We start from the raw sequence: 27,777 nt of genomic DNA, 5'->3' as shown, positions 1-27,777 counted from the left end.
AAAAACAAAATTCATATTGTTTCTGTGCAAACTAACCACATAGAACAATTCTCTCTGTATGATAAACAGTGTGAATATGTGTGTTAAAAAACATGAACAAATGAGGAGCAGATGCAGATTCAGCTTGTAATTGCATGTCAATGTAATGTTTGCGAACGTGAGCGCGTGGGTGGGTGTGAGCGTAGAAAGCTGGGCAGCTGGATGCCAGTGGGGGTACAAATACACAAGTTCTCCAGAGTTCAACAATGAGCAGATGCATGTTGTCATAGCAATAAATGCTTTGTGTTTTTACAGTGTAATACCATCCTTCAGGACACAAACTGTTTAAACCATAATGGCATAATCATGAAGGTAATTAAACACATTAGAGGAAAGTGGTAGTTTATCTTTTACATGTGCCATTTAACTGCCTGTCTGATAATGAAATCTACCTACAAAGTGGTTTGTTTGCACACATGCTACATTGGTGTTGATGGGCAGCAGGTGGGTTATCTTGATTATCATTTTCTCTCCTGAAGAATCCTTAACCTCTCCTCCTCCCACACAGACCTCCTGGGTGCTCCTCCTCACTGGAAGCAAAGCACAAACAGTTCCATCGCCTTGTTAAATGGGAGTCTACGGTGAGGATGATGAGGGGAGATTCTGTGTGTGGGCAATACTAGTTCATTATCGGGAGCGTGGTGGAGAGAAAGACATCCACATGACGGTGTGAGGATCCTCTTGGAAAAGCAGGTGTGTAAGACTATTTGTAATCTAATCTTCATGATGGAATTTCAATTCCCAAACAAACCTGCCACTTAAAAAAAACATAGTTTTTGTGGAAGATTTTCTGTGATATTAATCTCTTTTCTTTTAATGCCTTCAAGAAAGGCACGTTCAGACAGAACGATCTGTCAACTCATGACAGTGGGACATAACTGAAGACCAAAACAGGGTATGTGAATGTTTTACTTGTTTTGCATCCACTTTTACTCAGTCAGCCAATCTATCTACTGTATCTGTTTTCTACTGAGTTGTCGCTAAAAAAGTGGAGTAAAAAAGGTCTGTCTCTGTTAAGTATGTCTGTGTGGCCATGGTGACAGGTTTGGTTTCTTAGTATTGTTATTACCACCTGAAACCATCAGTAATAAAGGTCAGTGAGGAAACATCCTAAAGGATTACTGATGTCCATTTGTTGTAATTTGATGTAGATTTCCAAAAAGTGCCAACTTTTCTTAAAGTAATCCCTTAAGTAACAGTAACTCTGCAAAAACCTCAATTACCTCAAGGTAATGACTTAACTATCTCATTATCTCCAGATAATAAAGGTTACTTTCTTGAGGTACTGTTATAATTTATGTCTTCTTGCCATAGCAAGGATTGTCTTCTAAGATCAAGGAATAACTTATGATGTTATCTTATGCTAACAGTTTTGTTTCTCAAGGTAACAAGTTAATTATCTTAAAAAACAACAACTGTGATTAAACAAATAGGACTTGCTTTTTAGAGTTCAATAAATCTCTTATTAATAGACGCAGGCCTTAACATACTGTTATAGATTATTTCCAAATACGGCAGTGAACAATGAAAGAAGGTACTAACACCTGAACCACTCATTGATGAGCTCACCTTGATCATCTCACGATATTGAGTAAACAAAGGACAAATTTCTTGAAATAATTAGATAAATGAATTTCTCACATGAAAAAAGAGCTTTATTATTTCAAAATAACAAAATTATTGATTCCGACTTGAAGATAATGCAATGGGACATCTATAACTATATTTGAATTGTACAATTATATGAAAATAAAGGGTCATATAAGGTTAATCTTTTTGTTTTTTCATCGCTGTCATAGTTTTATTTATATGCTTAGAAGTGTTGGGTAAGACAGGTAGTGATGTTTGATTATTAGCAATTCACAGCTTTGTTACAAGATGTCACTAAATTCTACACTTTGCACCTTTAAGAGGCATAAAGTGAGTATATTCTTCCCATAACTCATCATGGTATCATTAGCTAAATTTACTCTTTCTAATTAGTGTGCTGATGGTCTTTTAGAAAAGAATTCTTAAAATATAAGAAAAAATTGTTGAGAGGTAACTTTTCCAGATAGCTTTTAAGCACTCTGTCTAGCTCCACCCTTTTGTCCCACGTTGGCCATTTTTGGCTTAAAGAAAAACAGAAAGCAAAATTCCAAACTTGGATTTTAAAACCACAATTCATAAACCAATGAATGACAGCTGTTGTTTTCCACCAGCAGTTAAATATCTCTTGGTTTATTACAATCCTATTTGCCAGTATTTTAATACTTTGTTTTACAGCTTTTTAAAACACTTTTGTCATAACTTACTACTGGGACACTTCATTGACCTGAGTCATCACTAATTTAATCTGTGCTTTCTGTAAGACCTTTTTCCTCATACCTAAAGGCATGTTTTAACTTTACACACCCCCCCGGCAATGTCAGTGCCAAAGACATTTAATATATAATACTTTTGTGTAGAAATCATGTATATACTACAGTATTGCATTGTAAGACTATTGTTGAAGTGGTGGGAAGTCGGAAATAGATCTAACTCTCTGCACATGTCATTGACTGCAAAAGGTTGGATGTGTGGTGTGGATGCATGTGTGTGAATGTGGAGGTGTGAGAAGGTCAGACCATAGGAGAGGTCTTTTCATGTCTATTTGCTTATCAGAGCAGAGCAGCAACGCTCTGTCATTGTGCCGTTCAGCTCTGTTCGCTCTCACACACACAGCGTCCGGATCCTCCATTGTACGTTGGTCAAACTCAGAGTGTTACCTGACTTTACTCAGACTGTAGCAGAGATCTTAAACCATGAGTGGTGAGTAACCAGTGAAATTAATGGCTCATGTCTCTGTAGTAGTAGATAACTGATTCACAGCGTGTTTGAAATCAATATCATTTAGATTGTTGGGACCTCTGTGCAAGACATGGACCTGCTTTTAAAGGAACAATTAATATTACATTTTAATTCAGATTTGCTAATGGTGAGATTTTTAAAAACTTTTTGGTGTGTGAATGCAGCAGCTTGAGGTGAAATCTTTGAGTCCCAGTTTTAACATGGTGGTCTGAAGTGGCTTCATGTTGAGGTGTGAAATATGTTCTGCCTTCGACCAGCTGTAGATCCACAGCACTCCTAAATTCATGTCCTAGTGTTTGGTGTTTTGTCTATAAATATAAAAGCTAAATTCTTTGGTTTAATTTTCTGTTTTATATCATTGCAAAAGTGTTCATTAAAGATCTTGGGTTTAGTGATAAGTCATGTTTCTAGTATGCTGTTAGTTTTAAATGTTTAGAACTGGTTTATGGCTTCTACTTACAGCCAGTAGGATGGGAAATGTTTATGCTCATCTTGAATTTAGTTTGACATTGTGGCATTAAGGATACTCAGGTTTGTTTTCAGTGAGCAGCAATGTTGGATATTTGTTGAACTACTGAAGCTTTTCAAAGTGTAAAGATCCGTCTCATTGTATCTGTTTAATAAAAAGTGAAGGAAAACTCCATCAGTTGGCATTTGGGGGGGACTGAAGAACAATGTTGATAACCAGACAGGATCAAAACACTTTGATTGCAGGAGAGCTGGATCTGCAGCCTTTGATCAACTAAATAAAAACGTGTCCTTGAATATAAAATTCTGGGATACAAAATTAATGTAAAAGAACAGTTTTGGAAGTTTTTACTTGGATCCAGTCCAACTGTAAGGAGTAAATTGTTTAATGAAATCACTGAGGAAACAGACAAGGATGCTGTTGTTATGGCAGCAGCTGATGTCTTTCACAGTTTAATTCCTTCTCTAAGGCTTTGTTTTCCTTCAGAGCTTTCTCTGTTGGGCTCCACAACCGAACACTCAGATAGCTTGACACAATCTTATTCATCTTAGTGCTGATGAAAAATTGTGGAATCTGATCACGAGAGCTGCATGACTTGATCTACTTTTCCCCAAGTTAATCAATCAGAAAAGGTGAATCAAGATCATCAGCAGCCCTTTCAATCATATTTACTCAGTACCAAGCGAGTATAAGGAGTGCTATGTAAGAAATGACACCGATTTCCAGTATATAAGAATCATTCAGGTTAATTTTTTTTACAATATACAAAGATGTTAACCTTAATAAAACAAATTTAAAATCAATGGACAAGAGTGATGCAAAGCAGATGCAGTAAAGTGTGTCCGGTCCCACTGAGGACTAAAAGTACAAAGACATGTGAGCTCACAGTGATGAGGATGAATGATAACCAAATGAAGAAATCAGCTGTAAGCTATTGTTTTTAAGCGCGGGAGTTCTGGGAAGTCTGTTAGCAGCGGGCGGGTCAGAGGAAGTATTCTTGCCTAGATAGATAAGGAGAACTAAGACCAACAGCCATGTGCTGCTCACTCACAGCGGAATGAGAAACACGGTAAGACCACCAAAGCTTAGTGACTGAATGCTTAACAGTGTTTTTCATTTAAACTTATCACAGAGATCACAGCTGAGCTGTAGGAAAGCATAATTTTTGTTATCTTATTTTATTTAATACAACACAGGAAGTTTATCAAGCTTGTAATTTGAAAGCCAGACTTATTGTTTGACTTCTATTCAGGATCATGCAGCTTTTTTACAGTTAATAGACTTTAAAGTTAGGTCTTATTAGGAAGAGAGGACTGACAAACTGACCAAACTATACATTTGGTTTTTATATAAACTGGTTTTATTAATCGGTGTAATCAGGTTTGTAAGAGACAGATAAGAAAAAAGAAAAAAATGGTAAGAAAATCTTCCATCTAAGATGCTTAAACTGGTACATTTTGATATTTTTGCTGATCCGATGTTTAGTGAACAAGAGGTTTGGAAAATGTATAGATGGGTAGATATTTTGTGCATCTTCTAATCTTTAATATTAAACTTGAAGTAAATTCTACTGAAGGAAGGTCAATATGAAACCAATACCACAATGTTAAACAAAGCCTCCTTTGTTTTCAATTGTGAAGCATCCTCCAGAGGTTACATGGTTCAGATTCTATGTCACATTATCTCTAATCATCATGTCACAGCTGGACTTGATTTTTTTACTTTCCCTCCTCTTTACACTCAGATAATTTTCTCAGCTAGGAAAAAACATATGAGATTAATTAATTCTCCTTAAACATCTTTCCAGTTTCCCACGAGACCTGCCTCCTCGACCAAGTGCTGGAGCTTATTATGAACGAGAAGCCACCCAACAGTGCAAGTCTTTTCCTAAACGAGGACGTAGACAAACCCCCCCTGCCAAACAGAGGAGACCTTAGGAGACGCTTACGTAGGGCCATGGAGAGGAGAGCCAGCAGCATGAAGGAGAGGATGAGCTCCATCAGCAAGGAGAACCTCAAGGGTTTCCTCAAGAGAAATCTGTTTGTGTTGTTCACCATCGCTGCTGTTGCACTGGGTGAGCAGAGAAAGGAATCTAGTATAAGTTTGACATACTTGGATGTTACTCAATGGCTCTTTTTGACTTTTTTTCCTTCTTTTTTTGTAATCTTGTGTGCTTGCGAACGCATGGATGCATGTTTATTCAGGTGTAATCCTGGGCTTTTCTTTACGTCCACACAACTTTTCCCTGAGAGATATCAAGTACTTTGCCTTTCCTGGGGAGCTCTTGATGAGAATGCTGCAGATGCTGGTGCTGCCTCTCATTGTCTCCAGTCTGGTCACAGGTTTGACTGTTCCCAGCATGTTTCAGTTGGATACAGCAGAAGACAAAAATTATTTAAATTTTTGTAATCAGATGCTCCCTCCCTATGTCCCCCTCAGTGTTCTAAATGAATAAGTTTCTACTGCTTATGCAGATATTGTAGTATTTACCTACAATGAAGTGTGAAATTTAAACTGACTGAGTTCTCAAGGTGGATTTCTCTGTCTCAGGTATTTCTTCTTTGGACAGCAAAGCATCAGGTAAGATGGGTATACGGGCAGTGGTCTACTACATGGTCACCACCTTAGTTGCGGTGTTTATCGGCATTGTGATCGTCATGATTATCCGTCCGGGACAAGGCAGCAGGGACAGTCCTGTGGCCAAAAATGGAAATATTGAACCAGTTCAGGCTGCTGATGCTTTTCTGGATCTCATTAGGTAAGACCTCAGAAGCTTTAGTATATGAGAAGGATTAGTGTATTTCCTCAAATTGATTAATTGTCTAAAGCCTTTATGTCTTTGTATGGATAATTACACAAAAAATATTATAGGACATTACTCTTATTGGTTAATATAATGCAGGCAACATTTACAATATATAATTCATTTGGTGTTCATATTTTTCCAGGAACATGTTTCCTCCCAATCTTGTAGAGGCATGCTTCAAGCAGGTAAGCCTACTTGTTCCTTCCAGTTGTAGTCACACCATGTTTAGAAACATAATAATAGTAAACATTTAAAGAAACAAAACCATTAAATGTATCATTACAACTTCCATTTCCAACCTTCCTGGCTAAAAAGCGTGTAAAAATCCTCTGTATTGCTCAAAGCTGTCTTTAAACAAGATGTAATTGGCTTTACCTAAATGTCTCCCACAGTATAAAACCGTGTATAAGAAGATTATTCACACAAGGAATGTGACGGTGACTCTAAACCTGACAGACTCTCTCAACATGACAGAGACTAACTTGAACATGAACCTCAGCAGGGTGCTACATACCATACAGGTGAATTAAATGTGTTTTCTGTTTATTAGTTATATATTGAGTTCTCACTACATGTAAGCAAGCAAACAAACAAAACAAAACTAATCACAGCATTCACTGTTTCTGTGTTCTACCACAGGAGACAGTTGAGGAGACTGTTCCTGTGACCGGCTCTTCTGGTGGAGTGAATGCTCTGGGTCTGGTGGTCTTCTCCCTCTGCTTCGGTCTGGTCATTGGCAACATGAAGCAGCAGGGTCAGGCTCTTAGAGACTTCTTTGACTGCTTGAATGAAGCCATCATGAGGCTCGTGGCCATCATCATATGGTTAGTAAAAATACAGTCACATCTTTCCATAAAAATTGTGTTTTTGTAGGTCAGTGTTCTTAATACCTGTACTTTTTCCTCACTGAAACTGTTAAATACTTTTTAATGATACAGAGATCTATGGAACACCAAAAACCTCAAAATACTAACTGAATAAATATGGATGGCTGGATGGATGAAAACATTTATAATTCATTTACTATTTCGTCTTTGGTTCTTAATATTCCTGAAATTGAAACTATAAATCGAAAGCTATTCAGCTAGCTATGGTCCAACCAGTCCGCTTGGCAGCACCTCCTATTTATACCCTGAGGCACCACCCTCGCAGTTTAAATAGACCTATCACAGCAGATGTGAGTTAACAATTCACACAGGATCTTAAAACAATCAATATATTTGTACAATCCTCAATGTTCGCCTTTCAACCTCTAATCACACTCACACAATTATTCAATCAAGACCAAAAACACGCCCACACACACCCTGCAGAAGAACTCTATTGTAGGCAGGCCTCCTCATTGAACAAGGACCAAAATTTTTCCTCAAAAGAAACACTTTGACAGGGAATGGTTGACATTACCTGAATTAGAAAACAAACACTGGATGATGGGTACCCATAATTCACCTTCCTACACAAGTAGCAGCACAAAGAGCATGAAGGAGCTAGTACCTCCTAACAATTCTATAAGGGGTTCCTAATCTGAAGTACTATAGGGACATGTCTGTAAGTTTGTGTTGCAGTCCATCTGTTCTCATAGTCATTAATAACCACCTCCTCACAGGTATGCCCCAGTGGGCATCCTGTTTCTGATTGCAGGAAAAATAGTGGAGATGAAGGATTTGGCAGAAGTCGGTGGTCAGCTTGGGATGTACACTGTGTCTGTCATTGTGGGCCTCCTCATCCATGGACTCTTTGTTCTGCCACTGCTCTACTTCCTGGTCACCAGAAAGAACCCATACAGCTTCATTGGTGGCCTGCTGCAGGCACTCATCACTGCTCTAGGAACGTCCTCCAGGTGAGTTTCATCCTGTTTCCTCAATACGTTTCTTAGTGTCCTAAGATGCTGTATTTTATCAGTGGTATTGAATCACATATTGTTGTTTAGATGGACAAACAGATATCAGACTTGCATAAAAAGATTTACAGAAGCAGTCAAAAGTTTGAACACATTTTCCTATTTAATCTAATCTAATTGTGTCCAAACTGTTAGTGTGGAGATTTTGAAAAAAAATCAGTATTGTTTTATAAGCATAATAGCCTATAAATTGTGAAAACACACAAAACATATCTATGCAAATGTCTTAGTTCATTAGCATATGACTGCTCACTTAAGCACATTATTTTGTGTGTGTGTGTGTCTCTATCTACAACAGCTCTGCTACCCTGCCCATTACTTTCCGTTGTCTTGAAGAAAACAACCATGTGGATAAACGAGTGACCCGTTTTGTCCTTCCTGTTGGCGCCACCATAAACATGGATGGCACTGCACTCTATGAGGCTGTGGCAGCCATCTTTATTGCTCAAGTCAATGACATGGACCTAAACTTTGGGCAGATTCTCACCATCAGGTGACTGTTTTGACTAAAATCTAATACTTACATACATTCTGAAACCACACTGGACTCACTGATCATTATTAGGGTCATTACATGCTCACCATTCATTTTTCTGATTTGCTCAAAACTGCACCAATTAATCACATTTAATCCTCTATCAAAGTAATCAAGATGAGTCATTCTCTATTCTAACAAAGAAATTTCCTAGAAATTCAAATTTTCACTGCTTGCAACCAAATTTTGGCATGGTATGGAATTTAATACACTGTAGCTCTATAATGCCCACAGCTTTAAACTAGACTGCAAAGTCTTGCTAAACAGAGAGATTGATCTAAAAAACACACCAGGTATTTTTAAGCTACTGTGTAAAGTAAACCCAAGAAGGTTTTTACACATTTAGCAGGTCCAAGTGACTTATATAATTGAAAAACACTGGGATGATGCAGGGTTGCCCAAATACACCTAAATACATATCTGCTTTTATATTACCAGAATCCACAGTCTGAAGGATTCTGGTTGGTCTTTCATTGAAAACGAACAGCAGTCCCCCAAACACCAAACAATGCAGAGCCTGTGGAACTGATGCTACATGTTCAACAAATACTGATAGGCTGAAAGCTGACTTAAGCTGGGAAACCAGTAGACAACAACCTATTTCATAACTCAGCCTATCTCAAATTGGGGTGCCAACCCCAACAGGGGTCCCAAGATAATGTCAAGGGGATACCAGATCATTGTAAAGAGAATATGGCCTATATTTGTTAAAAAAAAAAAAAAGATTTCTATTAGGGCTGTCAAAATGAACATGTTAATGCAAAGAGATTAGTCTGTGGCATTAACTTGTTTATTTTAGGGTATTCATGCATAAACAACAAAATATTATTCATGCCATATTTAATGTATGAATGTTGCATTATCTCAGTAAGAAAAGCTGATTTTGGGCATGTAGCTGCTTTGTTATAGCGGTGAACGGAATCCACCAAAAACTCACTTTATCCTTTTTATTTAAAAAGATTCTCACAGTTTTCACCAGTGTGTGTTTATCTTTAGGGTTGTGGCTCAAAAAAAGTCTGGGAACCACCATCATCTGTCATAACTAACAGGATAGGAGACATAGCCCTCATGAACACAAAAGCAATGCCTGTAACAAGATTCTTTGATGGCAATTCATTCTTGGTTAAATACTTGATTTAAAATGTGGAACGCTTTCCCACATCAGAGCACAGATTGACAAGATGATAAACAAAACCAAGATGCATCTATGTGTCAACTATTCCATATTTTTAACACTGCTGTCATCTGGCAGTGAAACGCTGAAACACATTTTTTGTTATTGCCAGAGTTGTTGAGAAGCACTGCAGAGAGGTATGCTTCAGCCCTTCTGCTACTTCACAAGCAGCAACCATCTAAGATTGTACATTTTATTAAACATTTTTCATGGGGAAGTGCTTCTATATAGTACATATTAGTAAAATTTTCTATTTCTATGTAATTACATAATCTTTATTAGCTAGCCCTGTAAAATCCAATGCAACAGTTCCACCTTAAATTTTTCACACGCTTCTATGTTTTTAAAAAATGTATGACTGCAAAGAATTTGTAGAAGAGTTTAACAGTTTTGCAAGGTCCCTAAACTAAAGTGAAGTTTACAATGTGATCTATGACATGAACTTGTAAGATAATGTTAGCTTGGAATGATCCAGTATTATTGTTACTGATGTTCTTGTGTACTGATTTGTCTTTGACTTGTTACACAGGAGAACTAACTTACAATCATAGTTTATTTACTCTTTTTCGTGTGAGCATAATATATTAGAACAGTGCTTCTGACAGGCTATAGTCATGGACAAAAGGTGAAATATTGTTTGTAGAACATGACGTAGTGTAATAATTCCTTGTGCTGCTTCAGCACTACTACTCCCAGCAGGAGTGCGCATGTGCTGTGTGTTTGTTTCCCTTTATTAAATGTCTTCACTCTCCTCGCCATTCCTCCCTCCACCCACTCAGTATCACAGCAACTGCTGCCAGCATTGGAGCAGCAGGCATCCCTCAGGCTGGCCTGGTTACCATGGTGATAGTATTGACATCGGTGGGACTGCCTACAGAGGACATAACACTGATCATCGCTGTGGATTGGTTCTTGTGAGTTCCCACTAAATGTCAGCTTGATGGGGATTGGTCTGGGATTGTGCCAGCCTAAATGTCATTGTAAAGCTTCAGAGAACCCAGAGGTTGCACATCTACAAAGGTTATTGATGCATAATGCAGAGTGCCAGATCAGAGAGCCTGCAATTGTTTTTATACGAGTTATGCATCAATATTTTTGTTCTATGTCTCAAGTGTCCCCCTTTTTACATTTTTTCTCACTCTTTCTCTTTTCATCACTGCAGGGACCGTTTGCGCACCACTACCAATGTTCTGGGTGATTCGCTCGGGGCTGGCATTGTGGAGCATCTTTCCCGTGGAGAGCTGCAGAATCAAGAGGCTGAGGGGCACAACTCTGTAATCGAGGAAAACGAGAAGCCCTACCAGCTTATCTGCCAGGAGAATGACTCACTGAACCACCTAAATAATGAGACCACAATGTGAAACAATATCTCACCTGAAAGAACTTCACACACCAAAAGCATTTTAGCCGGAGGGTTGGCACTACGAGGGGGTGGCCCTTGAGAGCATAGTAGTGTGTGGTGAACTGAGCCAGTGCTTTATTCTTTCCACACATCTTTTCCTGTAAATACAGAGGGCTGTCTGGAAAACCATACAACACCTTTTCTGAGATATCTGATGACACAAAAAATTGGCCCAAAACCCTAATTATTCATTTAACACCAAATACTGTTCAGACTGAAGTCAAATTTTTCAGGTTTGTCAAAACATTATAAAACTTATTAGCAGTGGTGCTAGATAACAGTATTATTCCAAGACTGTGCCAACATTTACACAGAAAATGTAAACCAGCTTAGTTTTTAATCCTTTGTTGGAAAATGTGCACATTAGGCTCATTCTTTTTCTGGAACTCCATTTACTATGAACATTATTTCCATTTTATTATTCTCATCCTGACTACCTCTAACAGGGCTTACTTACAGTTTCCACACTGCAAAACAACAACACACCAGCACAGTAGGATGTAAATAAATAATTTTCAGTATTCTATTATCCTGTTTTAACTCTGTGTTGTTTAAGCTTTTTAACTCAATTTAATTCTAAGACTTTAAATGTTTTTGACTGTTAAACACTTGGAAATGGTAACAAGAAAAACTATGAAACTGATATCATTTTGGTGACTTGGTAGAATGTTTTTCACTCAGTGCTTTATTATAAATATTTGTGATTTCTTGTATTTATTTGGTGCTATTGCATTTAAACTGGGCACAGAACTGTATGCTAAAGAGTCATTTCTCATTAGGCTGCAATACAATTGATATTGTTCATTTTTTCCTTCCATTTAACTACTTTTGTATGCATTTACCCTTAATTCTTTTTATCCCAGTTGAGATTTTTATTTATAAGTTTAACATTTTGCTCTATACTTAAATGACTGATCCACAGAGTCACAGCTCTAATACTTTGATGACTTTCAGAAAACGTTTTGTCATTTGCAACAGCAGTGTGGTTTGATTTAAGAAAGCCATTCCACCCACCAGGCTGTACGTTTTCCTTATTATATCTTATTATCCACTAAAGATGTAACTTTAGTTACTTTCTTAAGGAAAATATTACATAAAAGCAACTTATTATTTTTATGGTTTGTTGAAAAGTACTGTGAAGAAAGTTTGTGAATGCATTAAAAGTTTTAATATACTTTTGTTTTATTAAGTGCTGTGCATAATACTGAAAGTATAAATATATTTCCCTTTTAATTTAGAGCTTATTGGACTTTGTGCAACTTTTAACTTAGTTTTCAAGTTTGATGTTATTTAAATGGAAATGTTATTTTGTGGCAGAGCAGCTGAACATTTTGGATGGACAGCTAATAAAAATGTGGCAAATAAATGTCTCAGGAACTGAAGTGTGATTCTCATTGTTGTGATTGGGGGTTACCCCATAGTGGAGGATATTCTATCCAGAAGCTGTTGGTCCTCTCCTAGAGGAAAACATGGATCAAAAGTCATATAGTTAGAGAGAACAGTTTGATAGTAGTAGATTACTGTGAAGGCAATACTTTACTATTGTGTGCAACCTTTTGAATTTCATAATAATGTTGTGATTGTGCTGGATTATATGACCTCTGTCTCATTATTGTTTTTTAACTAAGCCAAGTGCCAACAAATTTATCTTTTTCTTTATTAATTTATTTTAATCTCATAGATTATCAGATACAGCTACTTAACTCAAGCTCACATTAACTCAATATCAAATTATATAAAAGATGTAACATGAATCCAAACAGTTGTAAAACATGTCTACAACAGCTCTGTTCACTAAAGCGCTAAATGCTAGCTTCCACTTACTTGTGCTCTTATACTTGAATTCTGTCCTTTTTATATATATTCATTATTTCATTCAAGCCAGAGGTTTCTAGTCTTCTGAAAGCTAAATGTTCTTTCTTGCTTGCAAGTTTCTTTGGATCAAAGTATCTGCTAAACGACTGAAGGTAAATTAGATGCTAACAGGCAAACATTAACTTTTAAAATGTTAACAATGCATGTGGTGCGCTGACTTTCCCTTTTTAATTAGAAAACATTTCAAATATCATTACAGCTGCGCAAATAGTATGGTGTCACATCATCAAATCCCACCAAAGGACTAGACTGTTTTAATGTCTATCTGTTAGTGAAATTTTAAAGAACCCACAATCCTTTGCACCGGTCTGAGATGCTGCAGATAGAAAATGGATCATCACTGATGCAAAATGCATTTCAATGTAATGTTTTCATGGAGAAGTTATTAACATTGTTACATGATTAAAAAAAATGCAATTTGTAAATTGCTTGTATAAACACCTATTTAGCAACTATGTAAAAATTTTAGCTGTAGTCTGTGTACGGTGTAATTGCTGGTGAGATTGTTGTCATGAAGTTTGGCCACTCATTAGGGGGTGTTCCACCGTGTGTGTGTGTGTGTGTGGGTGTGTGTTTTAAGTACTGTACCTAAGAAAAATCTTGTCCTTCCAAGGGAACATCCTTGATGGTGAGAAACACTACTTGTGTTTCACATAGAGAATGTGAAAATACATCAGTGTGTCACATGTTGGAACTGGAGCGCCATCTTGAGAGGGACATTTTCTGGTTATCTGCATCTGTTACTATTGTTGCCTAGTTAGCAATAGTTTATTTAGGCTAAAAGTTAGTCTAAATAATCAAATCTGATTAAAGAGGGAAGCGATGAAGATTGGAAGAGGGAGACAAAGTAGAGCTTGGAGAAATCAGATTACTAAGAATAAGTTAAACAACATAAACCCATTGAGAAGTTTCTGACAAATGAGTGCATGCATAAACTTCTTTAATAAAAGTACATTTTCATCATTTAAATTCTTGACTGAAGTAACTTAATCATAACGTTATTTCATACTTCAGAGTTTTAATGCAGAAGAGAAAGAGAAGAGACTCAGCGATGGAGAGGAGGACATAAATGATTTTGTCTGTCCTCAACCTCATATTACAGAAATTTTTGGTTCAGCCACCGGCAAAACCGATTAGTGGCTTGCATATTGTAAGAGATGTCATGCAGACACCTGAGACAGATCCCAGCCCCAATATCAACAGCGTTAAAGTTCCCAACTTAGAGCTAGCCACACAAGTCATTGTGGTCGAATACAATGATGCAGTCTACTGCCACCACAGACTGTCAGCAGTAAGCCAGAACTGTTGGGAGGAGAATTCATGGAGCCCCCTACTACCTCATCAAGCTCCACATACTGCGCCCCAAAACAACAAACTTGCCTTTCAATGGACATTTTTTAACTTGTCTCATTTTGTGATCCAGATTATTAAATGGTAAATGGTCTGTATTTATTAAGCACTTTTACATTATACATCACATTCACCCATTCACACACACGTTCACACACTGATGGCAGAAGCTGCCGTGCAAGGCACGAACCACGACCCATCAGGAGCAATTTGGGGCTTGGTGTCTTGCTCAGGGACACCTCAACATGAGCTTGACAGGCCAAGGATCGAACCGGCAACCCTCAGGCTACAAGACGACCACTCTACCCACTGAGCCACATGGACATTTTTATTAACATTAAAATGTTTTATTTCTCATGTCTCTTTAATGTGACCACAGTTATCACAGTAGTGCAGAGCAGTGGTTTCCAACCTTGGGTCAACAGACTCCCAAGGTGGTCTCCCAAAGAACACAGGGCTTTCTTGGGGCTTTGACCATTCAGAGCCAATGTGATTTAATTTAATTATTTGCATGAAGAGTCTTCTTGGGGAAAATAGGTTGGGAACCACTGGACCACTGGTGTAGAGGACTACATGTATAAAAGTCTAGCTCTGCCACTGATCACTGTGATAGAGTATATGTTTTGATTGTTTTGATAAATTACACCATTCAGTGTGTCCACTATCACTGACTCCTGCTAATTCATTACATAGCTTTAAGTAGCTGAATGGTTATCATTCTGAGTCTCCCTCACCAGGCTCATTACAAAGCCACTCCAGACGCTTACTTCACAGCCTCCTTCCCTCTGCTTCATTAAATCACTTAAACTTACATTGCTGCCTCATTTTAGCCATCATTTTAGATTAATACTGTCTTCCTTGGATTGGAGCACACCACCAATAGGTTACTGTAAAAAAAGCAGACAAGATGCACAGAGAATAAAAAAACACTAAAACTGTTATAATTATTTCAGTTTAATTTATAAAATATTTTACTTGTGATACAGTGCATTATTCTACAATACAATGCTTGTGCATTGTAAACACAATTGAGCCCTCTAAGTTATAACAGCCTAGTCATGTAATGGGTCAACACATGAATACTTTGGCATAGTTTTGTGGCAGACTATTGTTTAGAAAGACAAATGTAGACTGCAGAGACATTTAAAGACATCTAAATCTGTCAGCAATGCCTTAGGGTCTGATTTGAAAAGTTTTCACAGCATTACAAACATTCAATATATAAAGTGGACAAAATATCATGAGAATATGCTTGTGTTACAAAGAAGGTTGAATCTAGTCTGGTCCCACTGATAGTTTTCTACCAACAGTCAAATACAGCCTGAAGGCAGATTTTTAAACCTTATTACAAATACCTAAAAAAAAAGTGCAAGCTCATAATATAGACATTTTCCCCCAATATCCTTCATGCTCAGCTGAATGTGAAAAAAAAACAATTTATTGTTCATTGTGAAATCTCTTTACATGGTATACAAGTCAAAAATAAGCACAGAGTATCTTGCTGATATACTTATATAAATGTCAATACTCGTTTCAGTACAACTGGTTCACTGACTTCACATCAGCCACGAGTGGTTATGCTGTTCTAGAGGGAGACACTTTCAGGCAGACTCTGGCAAATAACAGTATAAGCCATTTAAAATAAAAATCATTGCAACTTATCTTACAGATACACTCTTCTGTTGAGTGCAGCCAAATGTCGGGAATATTTCAAGTGCAGTTCTTGTTTAAATACCTAAAGCTATTAAAATATGTATTGCTGCCCAGGTCTGGTCCCAGGGAGATGGAGAGCGTAGAAAGAGAGACAGAAGATAAGTGGAGTCAGCAGGTGTTGCAGAGTAAAGACAACGAGCTGCTGAGAGTTTACTTGGCCTGTTGGAAAAAGAACAAAACAAACAAACAAAAAAAAAACAAACAAATAAAAAAAAAACAACAACAAATAACAACAATGTAACTTAAGATTAGAAACATTGCCTGAATAATTTTACTGAACCTATCTGGTTATCACTGTATTTAACAGACTTACGTATGACTACAAGGTCTCCTCCATATTTGACGGAGCGTTTTTAGTCCACATTATGAACTACCCAGTTGTTTTTTTGGTCCTGATGATCCCAGGAGAAGGAAACAGTGAATCAAGGGACAAAGACTAAACAATATGAGTTGACACAATCACATCACTTATCACGTTTGCTATATTTTCTTATAACAGATTTGCTGTTTGGTCTATAGATATCCTCTGAAGCAGCTGATTTTTTTGTGAGAGTAGAATTACAGGGAAAAAAAACAAAACAAAAATAAAATAAAATAAAATAAAAAAAGCACCAGCTTATTAGTCAGATCTGCTATTGGTTTTGGGAAAGATATAGATTTCCATGACTTCTCAGGAGTCTGAAATTTGTCTGTTTTGCTGAGCCATAAACTATTGTGAGCTATTCTATCTTACTTGCTAATGCAATGTCTTTTAACAGTGGATTTTAGGTGTAACAACAATCATCAATAGCAGATCCTAATGAGGTTAAATTTGCATAGCATCAGCCGTAGAAACTGTACTTGGAGATCATTTCATCAGTTAAAGTGTAGCAATGATCAGTGATGTAGGCTTTTCATAACTGAAAAGATGTTTTTGATCTTGTTAGTGCTTAATTTGACCTAGTGTTTAATGTTAACAGTCAGAGATAGACACAGAGATAGTGTTTTTTTTAGATGCTTTCCACAGGCCTATCCAGATGTTTCTAGAAAGCATAAATGTTATGTTTTACGTCAGCTGCTGTCTGTATGACATAAATATCATCAGTAGGTGCATGCAAGGCTTTGTGTAGAGTTCAAAGGAGCAGTTAAGTGACTTGGGTCTGACCTCTGACATGACGGGCAGGTTGTCATCAGAAAGGAACCACATCCGTTGTTCCTTGGCTCTCTGTCTCAAGATGAGCTTCCTCAATAACCGTTTCACCTTCCGATCACTGGGGTCTGCACACTTAACTGCTTTCTTTGTGTAAAGACTATGAAAAAAAAAATCAATACCTTTTATGTAACACAGGGTGGCAGCATTAAGACCAAGTGAAAACTGAAGGAAAACGACATTAGTGTCAAAATGTATTTGTGGAGGAAGTCATGTAAGCCGAAAGAGAGTAAATATAAGAATAAATAATCACAAGAGCAGATAAAAATTTAAAGAAGTCTGTTGGAAATCACTGCATAAAACACAGAAGACCAAAAGCAACTCTTGTATCAACTGAGTAAGAATTCCATGTTTGTGTGATTTGGACACATGAAAAGCAAACTCTTCATTCCCCAGCTACATCAGATTTCTCTGCCCTGCTGGAAACAATAGGTATCGCAATGCGGTTTACTTAACTAAACCCTGCTGTTCTGACTGACTGCAGCGGGGCTCAGCTGGCTCGCAAGGTATTTTTCAGATGGCTTGTTATTCCTACATATTTCCTGTCTTACTTCCCTGGCAATTACAACTCCAAGCCCTGCCATAACAACTTGACCTGGAAAGATGACAATGCCTCTCAGCCTGGCTCTGCCTTCCTGTAATGAGAGGCATATTTTCCATGCCTGCAAATTGCTCTTAAGCTCCAGGAGTAGATAGCTGAAATACTTGCATGATGGCTCGTATACTGCAGTCAGGCCCCTCCGTCTGCACCTCAAACCGCAACACATCTTTGGTACGCACCTTGCCCTGGGAGTACAACATACAGCACTGGACATCCCTCTGCATCTGCACGCCGTTAGCTAGAAAAAAAGAAATGAGCAAAAAGTCAGTTAAAAAAAGCTAACTGATAGGATGATAAGGAAGTTTTCAGTTGTCAAAATCAGTGAATTGTGCTAGATTAGTCCCTTCTATCTTAAACTGTTGACAATATTGGAAGTCAGTCAAAAGTTTTAAAGAGTATAATTGTGCATTATCAGAATTAACCATAACATCAGATGCAGAAACATTTTATGTTAATAACTGCAAGACATAATCATTTCAGCATTTCAGCACAGGAGACATCAGTCCTGTATAATATCCACATTCCCTCCAGGTACATATACACTTACTTGCATGTTACCACAAATATTCACAAGAATTTCAGAGGAAATACAAATGCATCCCACTGTATTGAAAACATACCACCATGCCTTTGAAATGAGAGGAGGTGAGAAAAGGAGAGGAGGAGTGTGTGTTTGTATGAAGGCTTTTCCAGGATGTGGTTTCATTCAAAACAGATATGTCAACAAATTAAAGTGAGATGTGAAGCAGCAGGAGGAGTAAGAGCTGTGAAATAGGACAGAGCTGCTTTGTTATGCCATAGACGATCCAGAATCAGTGCACTTCCAGTGTTTTCACTACATCTCAGGAAACAGACTACATCATCTCACAGGCTCACACAGTTGCTGTCTCTCTGCGTGAGTATGGTGTGATTTTCAGATCCTCTGGCGTTTTGCCCCTCTATTTACATCCATGCCTCCATCACTGCTGCTGCAACCCCTCTTTCCCTCTTCTTTCCTTTTCTGTCTTCGCCATCGCTCCCTTTCCTACACTGTCCAACTGCAGGGCGCATGCAATCCATGCATCACACAAACGCACACACGTATAGGAAGTATAGCTGTGTCCTACCTTCTACAGATGCCAGGAAGATAACAGTGAGAGAGACAATAGTCAACATCTGCAGAATGAACATGATGAGACTGGCAGAGAGGAGAGGATAATCTACTCTGTCACCTCTCCTTCTATGGCTGCCTCTCTTATATTACTCCCTCCCTCTCTTTATACCTCCCTGCCCATCTCTCACTCACTCACTTCCACCTCTCTTTTTCTGTCTTACTGTCTTTCTCTCCCACCCTCTGTTTATCCACTTTCAGTCATTCTCACGCTCAACTGAACTCCCTCCCTCAGTCTCTTTTTCTTACACATTCATCTCACCTTTCTCTCTCTCTTGTTTCCTCCCTCTTGCTTCCTCGCTCAGGATGCCAAACCTCATTTGTCTCATTTGAGGCTTTAAATTCCTCCCTCCACCTCTAGTGCATTTTTCTCATCAGGACAGGATGAAGATTAAAGGGTGATATTGAGAAGTAATCACCAAGGCATGTTAACATAAATTCTCATGTCTAGTTATCTGGAATGAAAATAGCACAAATGTGTTCTTTATTTTTACATAACAGAATAATGTTGAATTACTTTCAAGTTAAACGTGTGCTTAATGCGAGGTTAGTCTTCAAACAACTATACTGTTTATCAAATTAGCATGCTATGAAAAAAAAAAGAAAAAAAAAACACTTTCTAACACAACACATCTAACATCGGCCGGTTCAATGTTGCACACAATTTCATGAGGACATATCATGACAGAAAGAAGTAGAACTATGGTGCATGCACAATACCATTAATGCAATGAAATATAGGTCACAAACATTGTGTGTTTGCTTTTAATTGTTTGATTAGAGAAATATCTTCTTTTTTTATATGTTAATTCCTTGCTGGCCATTCATTTACTGCTCTGATTTGGGACAAGGGCTGCTCCGTTATTAGTTAGAACAAGTATAGCAGCTTATTTCTTGGACAACAGACAGCCTCGGTTGTGTCAGTTAAGCTTGTCTTGTGGTAGAGGTCTCTTAAAGGTGCAGTGTGTAACTAAAACAAAGATCAATGAATGAATAAATTATTAAATCATTAAAACTCTGTTTCAAATGGTATCTAATCCCACCATTGAAATAATTATGTTTTTATTCTATTTGAATGAGCCATTTATATCTCAATATTTATGCCACCATTTTTACTTTGGTAGTGCAATCATCGCTGAACCTGAGGTCACTGGATCCATTAGCAGATGAAAACATGTTCATGTCTAGAAGAATTTTTTCCTCTGATCATTTGTTCACAACTGTGCTTGGCATTTAGTCAAAACTATGCCCATCTTTACTACTAGACATCAGTTGTTCTTACTGTACTGTTAAAGCTGCACTACTGAACTTTAGCATAATTTTGCAAAGGCTAACTCGGCATCCATCTTGCATTATGTCTCTTTTCTGAGCTCTCTCCAGCTAGTAAAAGTCAGTTTGATATTTACTCTTGTCTTATCTCTTGCTGTGACCAGTTTTTCTCATTTTGTCCCCCCTTGCTTCCTCTAATAATGTCCTTGTGCTGTTGAATCAGCCATGGTTCATGTTCAAAACAGCCAGTATGCTGAAATCGTTGCTGGAGTGTGATGTGATACCATAAAGCGAAACACAGCTGTCACATGATTCCTCAAGCTGGAATAAAAATTTTAAAAAGCTGTGAAGTGCATTTTCTCAGCCCCAGGACACTGCAGGGCAATGATGGCTCCAAGAATGTGAGTCAAAACGTTTCAGAAGCACAATTTTAATGTTAGAAACTTATGTAGTGTTGCTTTAAAATAAAATAATGTATTTTAGCATCAGTGCATTAATAAAATATTTTTATTGAGTTAAAAGAAAACAACATTTTAAAATCATGTGCACTAATGTAACAATAATTAGCTTTGCTGGCTGTAAACTGTAGTTACTGAATGTAATGCTAGTTCTGGGTGCTCAAAGTACAGTTACTGAATGGCCTGTGGTAATTTCATATTTAGTTGACTGAGCGTATTTGCTATCCATGAATGGATAAAAGCAGTGAAATAGTACATTTTTTTCCATGTTCCGGCTCATAACAGTATCCTTTAATACCACTGCTACAAGATGCACAAGGGAAATACAACTCACATAATTATAGCAAATGTCATTTCTAAGTTTCTTTTAACAAGTAATAAAATCCTTGTACCCATAACAAGGTGGGGTGAGTTATTGGCTTGGCACAGTTCCCATGCAGATACTCTCAGGACCATTTTCAGTTTTTTTTGCTCTGTATGAGCCAATGACCAATGAGGTCTTCTTTAGGGAAAATGCAAACTCCCCCAGATCAAATGGAAAGATATGAAGGTGCTGCACCTACATGGAAAACCATGGAGCAAGTATAGAGGTTGTGTTTAATGAAAAGTTGTTTTTATATCAAACTAACCCCCATCCTCGTACATATCCTGATGTCTGCATGTAGGCCGGGCTTGTGCTGAGCAGAAAGAAATATATAGTCATTGCTTAAAATTAAATTGTGCATTTTTTTTTGCAGACTATAGAACAACTACTTGCAATTTGTTATCACACACACCTGCTGACATGTATGGTTGATAATACAAGATGGCGCACTTGACGTTCAGTTCATATTAAAGCCTGTTTCAACACATGTTTACATATTTAACAGATGTTACATATACAGGGTGTGCAGAATTATTAGGCAAGTTGTTTTTTTGAGGATTAATTTTATTATAGAACAATAACTATGTTCGCAATGAACACAAAAGACTCATAAATATCAAAGCTGAATATATTTTGGAAGTTGGAGTGGGGCTTTTTTAGTTTAGTAGTATCTTAGGAGGATATCTGTGTGTGCAGGTGACTATTACTGTGCATAATTATTAGGCAACTTAACAAAAACCAAATACTGTATATACCCGTTTCACTTATTTATTTTCACCAGGGAAACCAATATAATAACTCAAAATTTACAAATATACATTTCTGGCATTCAAAAACAAAACAAAAACAAATCAGTGACCAATATAACCACCTTTCTTTGCGAGGACACTGAAAAGCCTGCCATCCATAGATTCTGTCAGTGTCTTGATCTGTTCACGATCAACATTGCGTGCAGCAGCAACCACAGCCTCCCAGACACTGTTCAGAGAGGTGTACTGTTTTCCCTCCCTGTAGATCTCACATTTGATGAGGGACCACAGGTTCTCTATGGGGTTAAGATCAGGTGAACAAGGAGGCCATGCCATTATTTTTTCTTCTTTTAGACCTTTTCTGGCCAGCCACGCAGTGGAGTACTTGGATGCGTGTGATGGAGCATTGTCCTGCATGAAAATCATGTTTTTCTTGAACGATGCTGACTTCTTCCTGTACCACTGCTTGAAGAAGGTGTCTTCCAGAAACTGGCAGTAGGACTGGGAGTTGAGCTTGACTCCATCCTCAACCCGAAAAGGTCCCACAAGCTCATCTTTGATGATACCAGCCCAAACCAGTATCCCACCTCCACCTTGCTGGCGTCTGAGTCGGAGTGGAGCTCTCTGCCCTATACTGATCCAGCCACGGGCCCATCCATCTGGCCCATCAAGACTCACTCTCATTTCATCAGTCCATAAAACCTTAGAAAAATCAGTCTTATGATATTTCTTGGCCCAGTCTTGACGTTTTATCTTGTGTGTCTTGTTCAGTGGTGGTCGTTTTTCAGCCTTCCTTACCTTGGCCATGTCCCTGAGTATTGCACACCTTGTGCTTCTTGGCACTCCAGTGATGTTGCAGCTCTGAAATATGGCAAAACTGGTGGCCAATGGCATCTTGGCAGCTTCACGCTTGATTTTGTCCACAGTTCATGGGCAGTTACTTTGCGCCTTGTTTTTTCAACACGCTTCTTGCGACCCTGTTGACTATTTTGAATGAAACGCTTGATTGTTCGATGCTCACGCCTCAAAAGCTTGGCAATTTTAAGAGTGCTGCATCCCTCTGCAAGACATCTCACTATTTTTGACTTTTCAGAGTCCGTCAAATCTCTCTTCTGACCCATTTTGCCAAAGGAATGGAAGTTGCCTAATAATTATGCACACCTGATATAGGGTGTTGATGTCATTAGACCACACACCTTCTCATTACAGAGATGCACAACACCTGATATGCTTGATTGGTAGTAGGTTTTCAAGCCTGTACCGGTTGGAGTAGGACAACATGCATAAAGAGGATGATGTGATCAAAATACTCATTTGCCTAATAATTCTGCACACACTGAACACAATGATAAATGTGGAAAATTCTTCTCCAATTTAATAATGATAAATACTGCTGTCAAATCTTTGGCTCCTCTAATCATCTTTTTGATTCACAACATAAACTTTGAAGTTCAGCAACAGTATGAAACCAATGTTAGGACTTAAGTTGATGCTAACCAACACTTTTATTTGGTTTTAGGGCTTGGCTCTCGCTGCTGCACTAATGTCACTAAGTGTAATATATTGTTCCTATAAAGTAATACAGATGTTTGAAATACATGCCAATAATATGACTTTACAGCCTCTCCCTGCCTGTACATTAATCATAATAAAACTGTTACTTTGCTTCCATAATTGAACACCAACAGAATAAGCTGGAGGCACAATGTGCAGGTCAAACATATTTATCCATTACATAGAATTTAAGAGAAAACAGGACCTGATTATAAGGCAGGAAACAGAGAAATTTATGCAGCCCTTCATTTGTTTCAGACAGACTGTTTTCAGACAGACTTTCTTTTGATCTGACCCTGTGGTGGAGAATAATGGCAGACACAAATGCCAAAGTCAGATCATGTGGCCAACAACAGCTGAGTATAAAATGATCAGTGAAAAGCCTGATTAAGTTTGACAGAAATACATATGTTGCCAGATCGCAGAGTTGAACTACGTAATGTGTCAAGACAATAAATAGCTTGAGCTGTATGTTTATATAAATAAAGACATGTTTATGACTGATACACATTATACAACACATTCACACTAGTCTTCTCAGCCAAATCCACCCCAAATATGACAACAGCAAACTTGCCATACAGATCAATTTTTCTATTATACTTTACTTTTAATTTGCAGAGATCTACTCCAGTACACCAACAAACAATAGACCACATGTCCCCCAGCCTAACCAACTCATTTGAGTTGGTTCGAAACTCTCATGTCAGAAATGTTAGGGGAAAAAAAAATGTCTTCCTAATATTCTTTAGGGAATTTTATTCCTTTATTAGAAGGTCAAAGCAGGGGAGGTCAAGAAATGTTTTGATGGGGGCACAGGCAGGGGGCACAAGCTGGGAAAAAAATGTAGCACAAGCAAATGAAACCTTATTTATTGAGTATCACAATTAAAATAGTCATACAATGCATAATTTGTAAAAGCAAACAGCCAACGATATAATAATCAACAATTGTTTACTTAGAATGATCCCACGTCATAAGACTTCAATCACTGCTGCACAAACACTTATAATTAATTAATTTTTTTTTTAAAGAAAAACTTGCTTTGAGCCAAATCACAAGTTATATGAGTGCTTCCTCTGCATTATTGGCTGTTTAACTTTGAAGTTGTCACATCTAGAGGTATTCTGACTTTCACAACCTCTTCCAAAAATGTAAACAGCCTGAACAGATAAATGTCGCCCACATAGGCAGTTGGTGCTTTTTGAATGCTGCAATATGATCAAGAACATGTTAGAACATAGTAGTGTTAATGTAGATTTAAGAGGTTTAATTAAGGTTGTAATATTAATTTGATAAGTACTTATATCAGTGTCAGTGATAAAAGGTTGAAAACCAAAATGCTGACATGTTAGAGACTGTTTTAAATCTGGTACGTCTATACCCTACTTTACAGTTTAGTTTAAAATGGTTTATAGAAATAGACATGTTTAGATTATTTAAAAAATGTTTTTAACTAAGTAGATAAAGTGCATTTATTTATTTACTATATGTTTCTAATGTTGAGACATCATGAAAAGAGTAAACTTAAACATTTTGGGAATTAAACTGCAGGAGATGCTCTATTCTCTCTGCATTTAAGTGAAAAATTGTGCACATATCAGCATTGGCATAAGGAGCTATTAAAAGGAAAATCTAATATTACCTTAATAATCATTTAATGTGTTTGAATGATCGTGTTAGAACTGCAGGGAAACTTTACCAATTTGTACAAAAGCTTCTGATCCAGAGATTGGTAGAAATTTAGGAATGTTTTTGTCTGGATTCTTTCATGTCAATAACTATGTAAAATGTCTTGGGGATACATTTTATTCAGACTGCTGATGGATGGGCGGAAATTTTATCTTCCCCCAGATTTTTTCTGTTGGACTGACACCAAAGTCTGACATTTAAATTTGATGGTTTGTATAAACAAAAAGGCTTCTACTGACATGCTTCTTTGTAATTTATGTTTAGCCATTTATCTGCGTTAGAAGCCAACATGTATCACCAAACAAAACTGACACAGGAATGTAACAAACACACTAAATTGCTGTGTTTTGTTTACTTATAAGAAAACTTTCTAAGTAAAACTTTTTGGGGGATCTTTCCAAAAAACAAAAAACAAATTAAAAAATCTTGGGGAAGAATGGTATTTTCTCCCCATTACTACATAAATTAAGCTTGTAAATTTCAAACAACACATCATACCTTATTAAACTTAATGCATTTGCCGTGCTGTACTTTGGAAAAACACAGAAATGTTCATTGCACTGGAACCATTAGCCACATTTCTCATGGAGGGAAATTTTACTCTAGAAACTATTATAAGGCCTGTAATGAACACATTTTGTAGGATTAGCCAAATATGAGCCTCCCTAAGTTCCTGTGGTCCAACAGATCTTAAGATTGTACAAATTATACTTTGGCCCCTGAAACATTTAGTTGAAATAACTAAATAAATATATAAATATATCCAGACAAGACAACATGTTCCTAATAGAATCCTGGATATGAAACTATGTAGCCTGTGCACTGAAGGGGAAATTTGGAGTAAAAAAGTGTGTTGAATATGTGTGTGTGTGTGTGTGTGTGTGTGTGTCGATGAGTACACTGTACAAGAATTTGACCTAAGAAATCCGGTTGGAATCTCAGCTGCAAAAACATACCTTTCACATGACAAGTCTGTTTGTGAGCCAGTTACATTTTTTGCATATCTTTGCCATGATTGAATATTATCCTGTCTAGGTGCACTGACCCACATATATGAGATATCACAAATAAAGCAAGAGTGATGATGAGGAATGATGGCGTGGCCAGGTAATGCCTTCCTCTCTGAGGGGGTGAGGAGCTGGAGAAGTATGGATGGATGTCACGGCCTCCTGGAGATGAGCTTGGCTCACTGTGCTGGACATGCAGCCTAAGAGATCTTAATGGATCTGAAGGGGAATTTTGAGGGATACAATTCCGAGGGCAAATACTTGATATAATCTTTAAATGAAGGCAAACAGGGGGGGCAAATAAAGCAAACAACAAGCAGTGTGGAATGTAATTCTGACTGCAGAAGCCTACACAGCATGGCCATTAACTTATTTCTGTGCTAAAGACAAAATAAAGGAAAGATCAGTTCAAGCAAATATTTGTATTGCAAAATGCAGGTATGTGTAATAAAGAAAGTTTTACTCAATTACCAGAGGTATCATATGAGCAACAGAGTTCTGGATGAAGATATGAGATAGGAGCAGGACGCCTTGGTGTCTAGACACTAGAGGTGGGGTGGTGAAGAGATTCCTGAGATGGTTGAGATGCCCTGGAGAATCCAGATAAAGACAAGATGGGGATGAGGAGGAAGATTGAAAATTTATGAATTATGTGAGTTAAAGAATAAGTGCTAAAGGCTGACTGGAAGGATGCAATCAGGTAAAAACATTAATGAGTGACAATAGTTACATGCACGTCTACATGCAGCGGCTCAACAATTCTGGGTCCTCCTTGTTACATTTTGTGCTTCATGATTAATAATTCATAAATCAATAATTTTCTACTGGTGAAAGATCTGCATGGCAGGCAGGTCACTCCAGCACATGAACTGTTCTTTTCTGAAGCTATACTGGTAAAGAGATGCAGTATGTAGTAAATGTCTTTCTGAAATACGCAAGGCCTTCCTTAAAATAGAAGTAATTTGGATGGAAGTATATGTAATCTGTACATAAAATCTGTAGATACCTTGCAGTATTGATGCTGCCGTTTCAGATGTGCAAGTTTCCAGTTCTGACACTAATCGACCCCCATACCGTCAGAAATCCAGGCTTTAAAACTGAGTGCTGATAATAAGCTGGATGGTCCTACTCCTCTTCAGCCCAGAGAATGATGCAAACCTGGTTTCCAAAAAGTTTCCAAAAATTCCAAAATCTAAATTTCACATTTAGATTCATTTGACAGAACATTTTTCCAAAGAGCATCAGAACATTTTAAATGAGCTTTGCTTCGGAGAAGATGGCAGCATTTCTGAATCATGTTCACATGTCTTCTTTTTTTGCATCAAAGAGCTTTAACCTGCATTTGAGGATGACACAGTGAACTGTGTTCACAGTCATTTCTGGGGGTGTTTCAGAGTCCGTGCAATGATTTCCAGTAGAGAACTGTCTGTTTTTAATGCAGTGCTGCCTGAAGGTCGGTGTCTTCAGATTCCTGGAATGTTTTTATATTATGCACTATAAAGGATGGAATATTCAAAGTCTTAGTAATTTTACATTGAGAGACTCTGCCTCTTTAAGGTGCTCTTTTTTCCACCCACTCAATCTAATCAACTGTACCATGCTTCTTCAGCTTTACAGTTTTTTGTTGACCCTTCTGAACTAGGAGACTTGGG

At 37.6% G+C, this 27,777-nt stretch overlaps 2 protein-coding genes across 3 annotated transcripts; one reads left to right on the top strand and one right to left on the bottom strand.

Annotated features, from left to right (window-relative positions):
• The first annotated feature begins 569 nt into the window (after nt 1-569).
• Nucleotides 570-12,738, top strand: slc1a6 (solute carrier family 1 member 6). 2 transcript variants are annotated; one of them, XM_042007226.1, is made up of 12 exons: nt 570-732; nt 871-934; nt 5,145-5,411; nt 5,542-5,679; nt 5,888-6,095; nt 6,286-6,328; nt 6,536-6,664; nt 6,783-6,967; nt 7,750-7,983; nt 8,342-8,536; nt 10,532-10,666; nt 10,915-12,738. In XM_042007226.1, the coding sequence occupies exons 3-12, from the start codon at nt 5,189-5,191 to the stop codon at nt 11,111-11,113; spliced, it is 1,689 nt and encodes a 562-aa protein (XP_041863160.1). In that variant the 5' UTR covers nt 570-732; nt 871-934; nt 5,145-5,188; the 3' UTR covers nt 11,114-12,738. The 2 variants fall into 2 exon arrangements, with proteins under 2 accessions (XP_041863160.1, XP_041863159.1); XM_042007225.1 differs by having other exon boundaries at nt 867-934.
• Nucleotides 12,739-15,315: 2,577 nt separating this feature from the next.
• ccl44 (chemokine (C-C motif) ligand 44) lies at nt 15,316-19,204 on the bottom strand. Its single transcript, XM_042005311.1, has 5 exons — nt 18,989-19,204; nt 17,991-18,120; nt 17,237-17,381; nt 16,406-16,484; nt 15,316-16,251 (listed from the first exon to the last, which is right to left on the bottom strand). The coding sequence occupies exons 1-4, from the start codon at nt 19,050-19,052 to the stop codon at nt 16,446-16,448; spliced, it is 378 nt and encodes a 125-aa protein (XP_041861245.1). The 5' UTR covers nt 19,053-19,204; the 3' UTR covers nt 15,316-16,251; nt 16,406-16,445.
• Nucleotides 19,205-27,777: the final 8,573 nt, after the last annotated feature.

The sequence above is a fragment of the Melanotaenia boesemani genome, chromosome 14 (genome assembly GCF_017639745.1).
Source record: "Melanotaenia boesemani isolate fMelBoe1 chromosome 14, fMelBoe1.pri, whole genome shotgun sequence".
NCBI classification, from domain to species: Eukaryota; Metazoa; Chordata; class Actinopteri; order Atheriniformes; family Melanotaeniidae; genus Melanotaenia; species Melanotaenia boesemani.
The sequence above is the reverse complement of the archived record's forward strand: the minus strand, read 5'-3'. Positions and strand labels throughout refer to the sequence as shown.

Bases quoted from the DNA above. Each gene is read 5' to 3' on its own strand.
- ccl44 (XM_042005311.1), bottom strand. From the start codon at position 19,052: ATGTTCATTCTGCAGATGTTGACTATTGTCTCTCTCACTGTTATCTTC. The intron at 18,121-18,988 runs GTAGGACACAGC...CTTTTTTTCTAG, and splicing joins CTTCCTGGCATCTGTAGAAG to CTAACGGCGTGCAGATGCAG. The intron at 17,382-17,990 runs GCAAGTATTTCA...TTTTTTTCATAG, and splicing joins TGCAGTATACGAGCCATCAT to TCTTTACACAAAGAAAGCAG.
- slc1a6 (XM_042007226.1), top strand. From the start codon at position 5,189: ATGAACGAGAAGCCACCCAACAGTGCAAGTCTTTTCCTAAACGAGGAC. The intron at 6,096-6,285 runs GTAAGACCTCAG...ATATTTTTCCAG, and splicing joins GCTTTTCTGGATCTCATTAG to GAACATGTTTCCTCCCAATC. The intron at 6,329-6,535 runs GTAAGCCTACTT...TGTCTCCCACAG, and splicing joins TAGAGGCATGCTTCAAGCAG to TATAAAACCGTGTATAAGAA.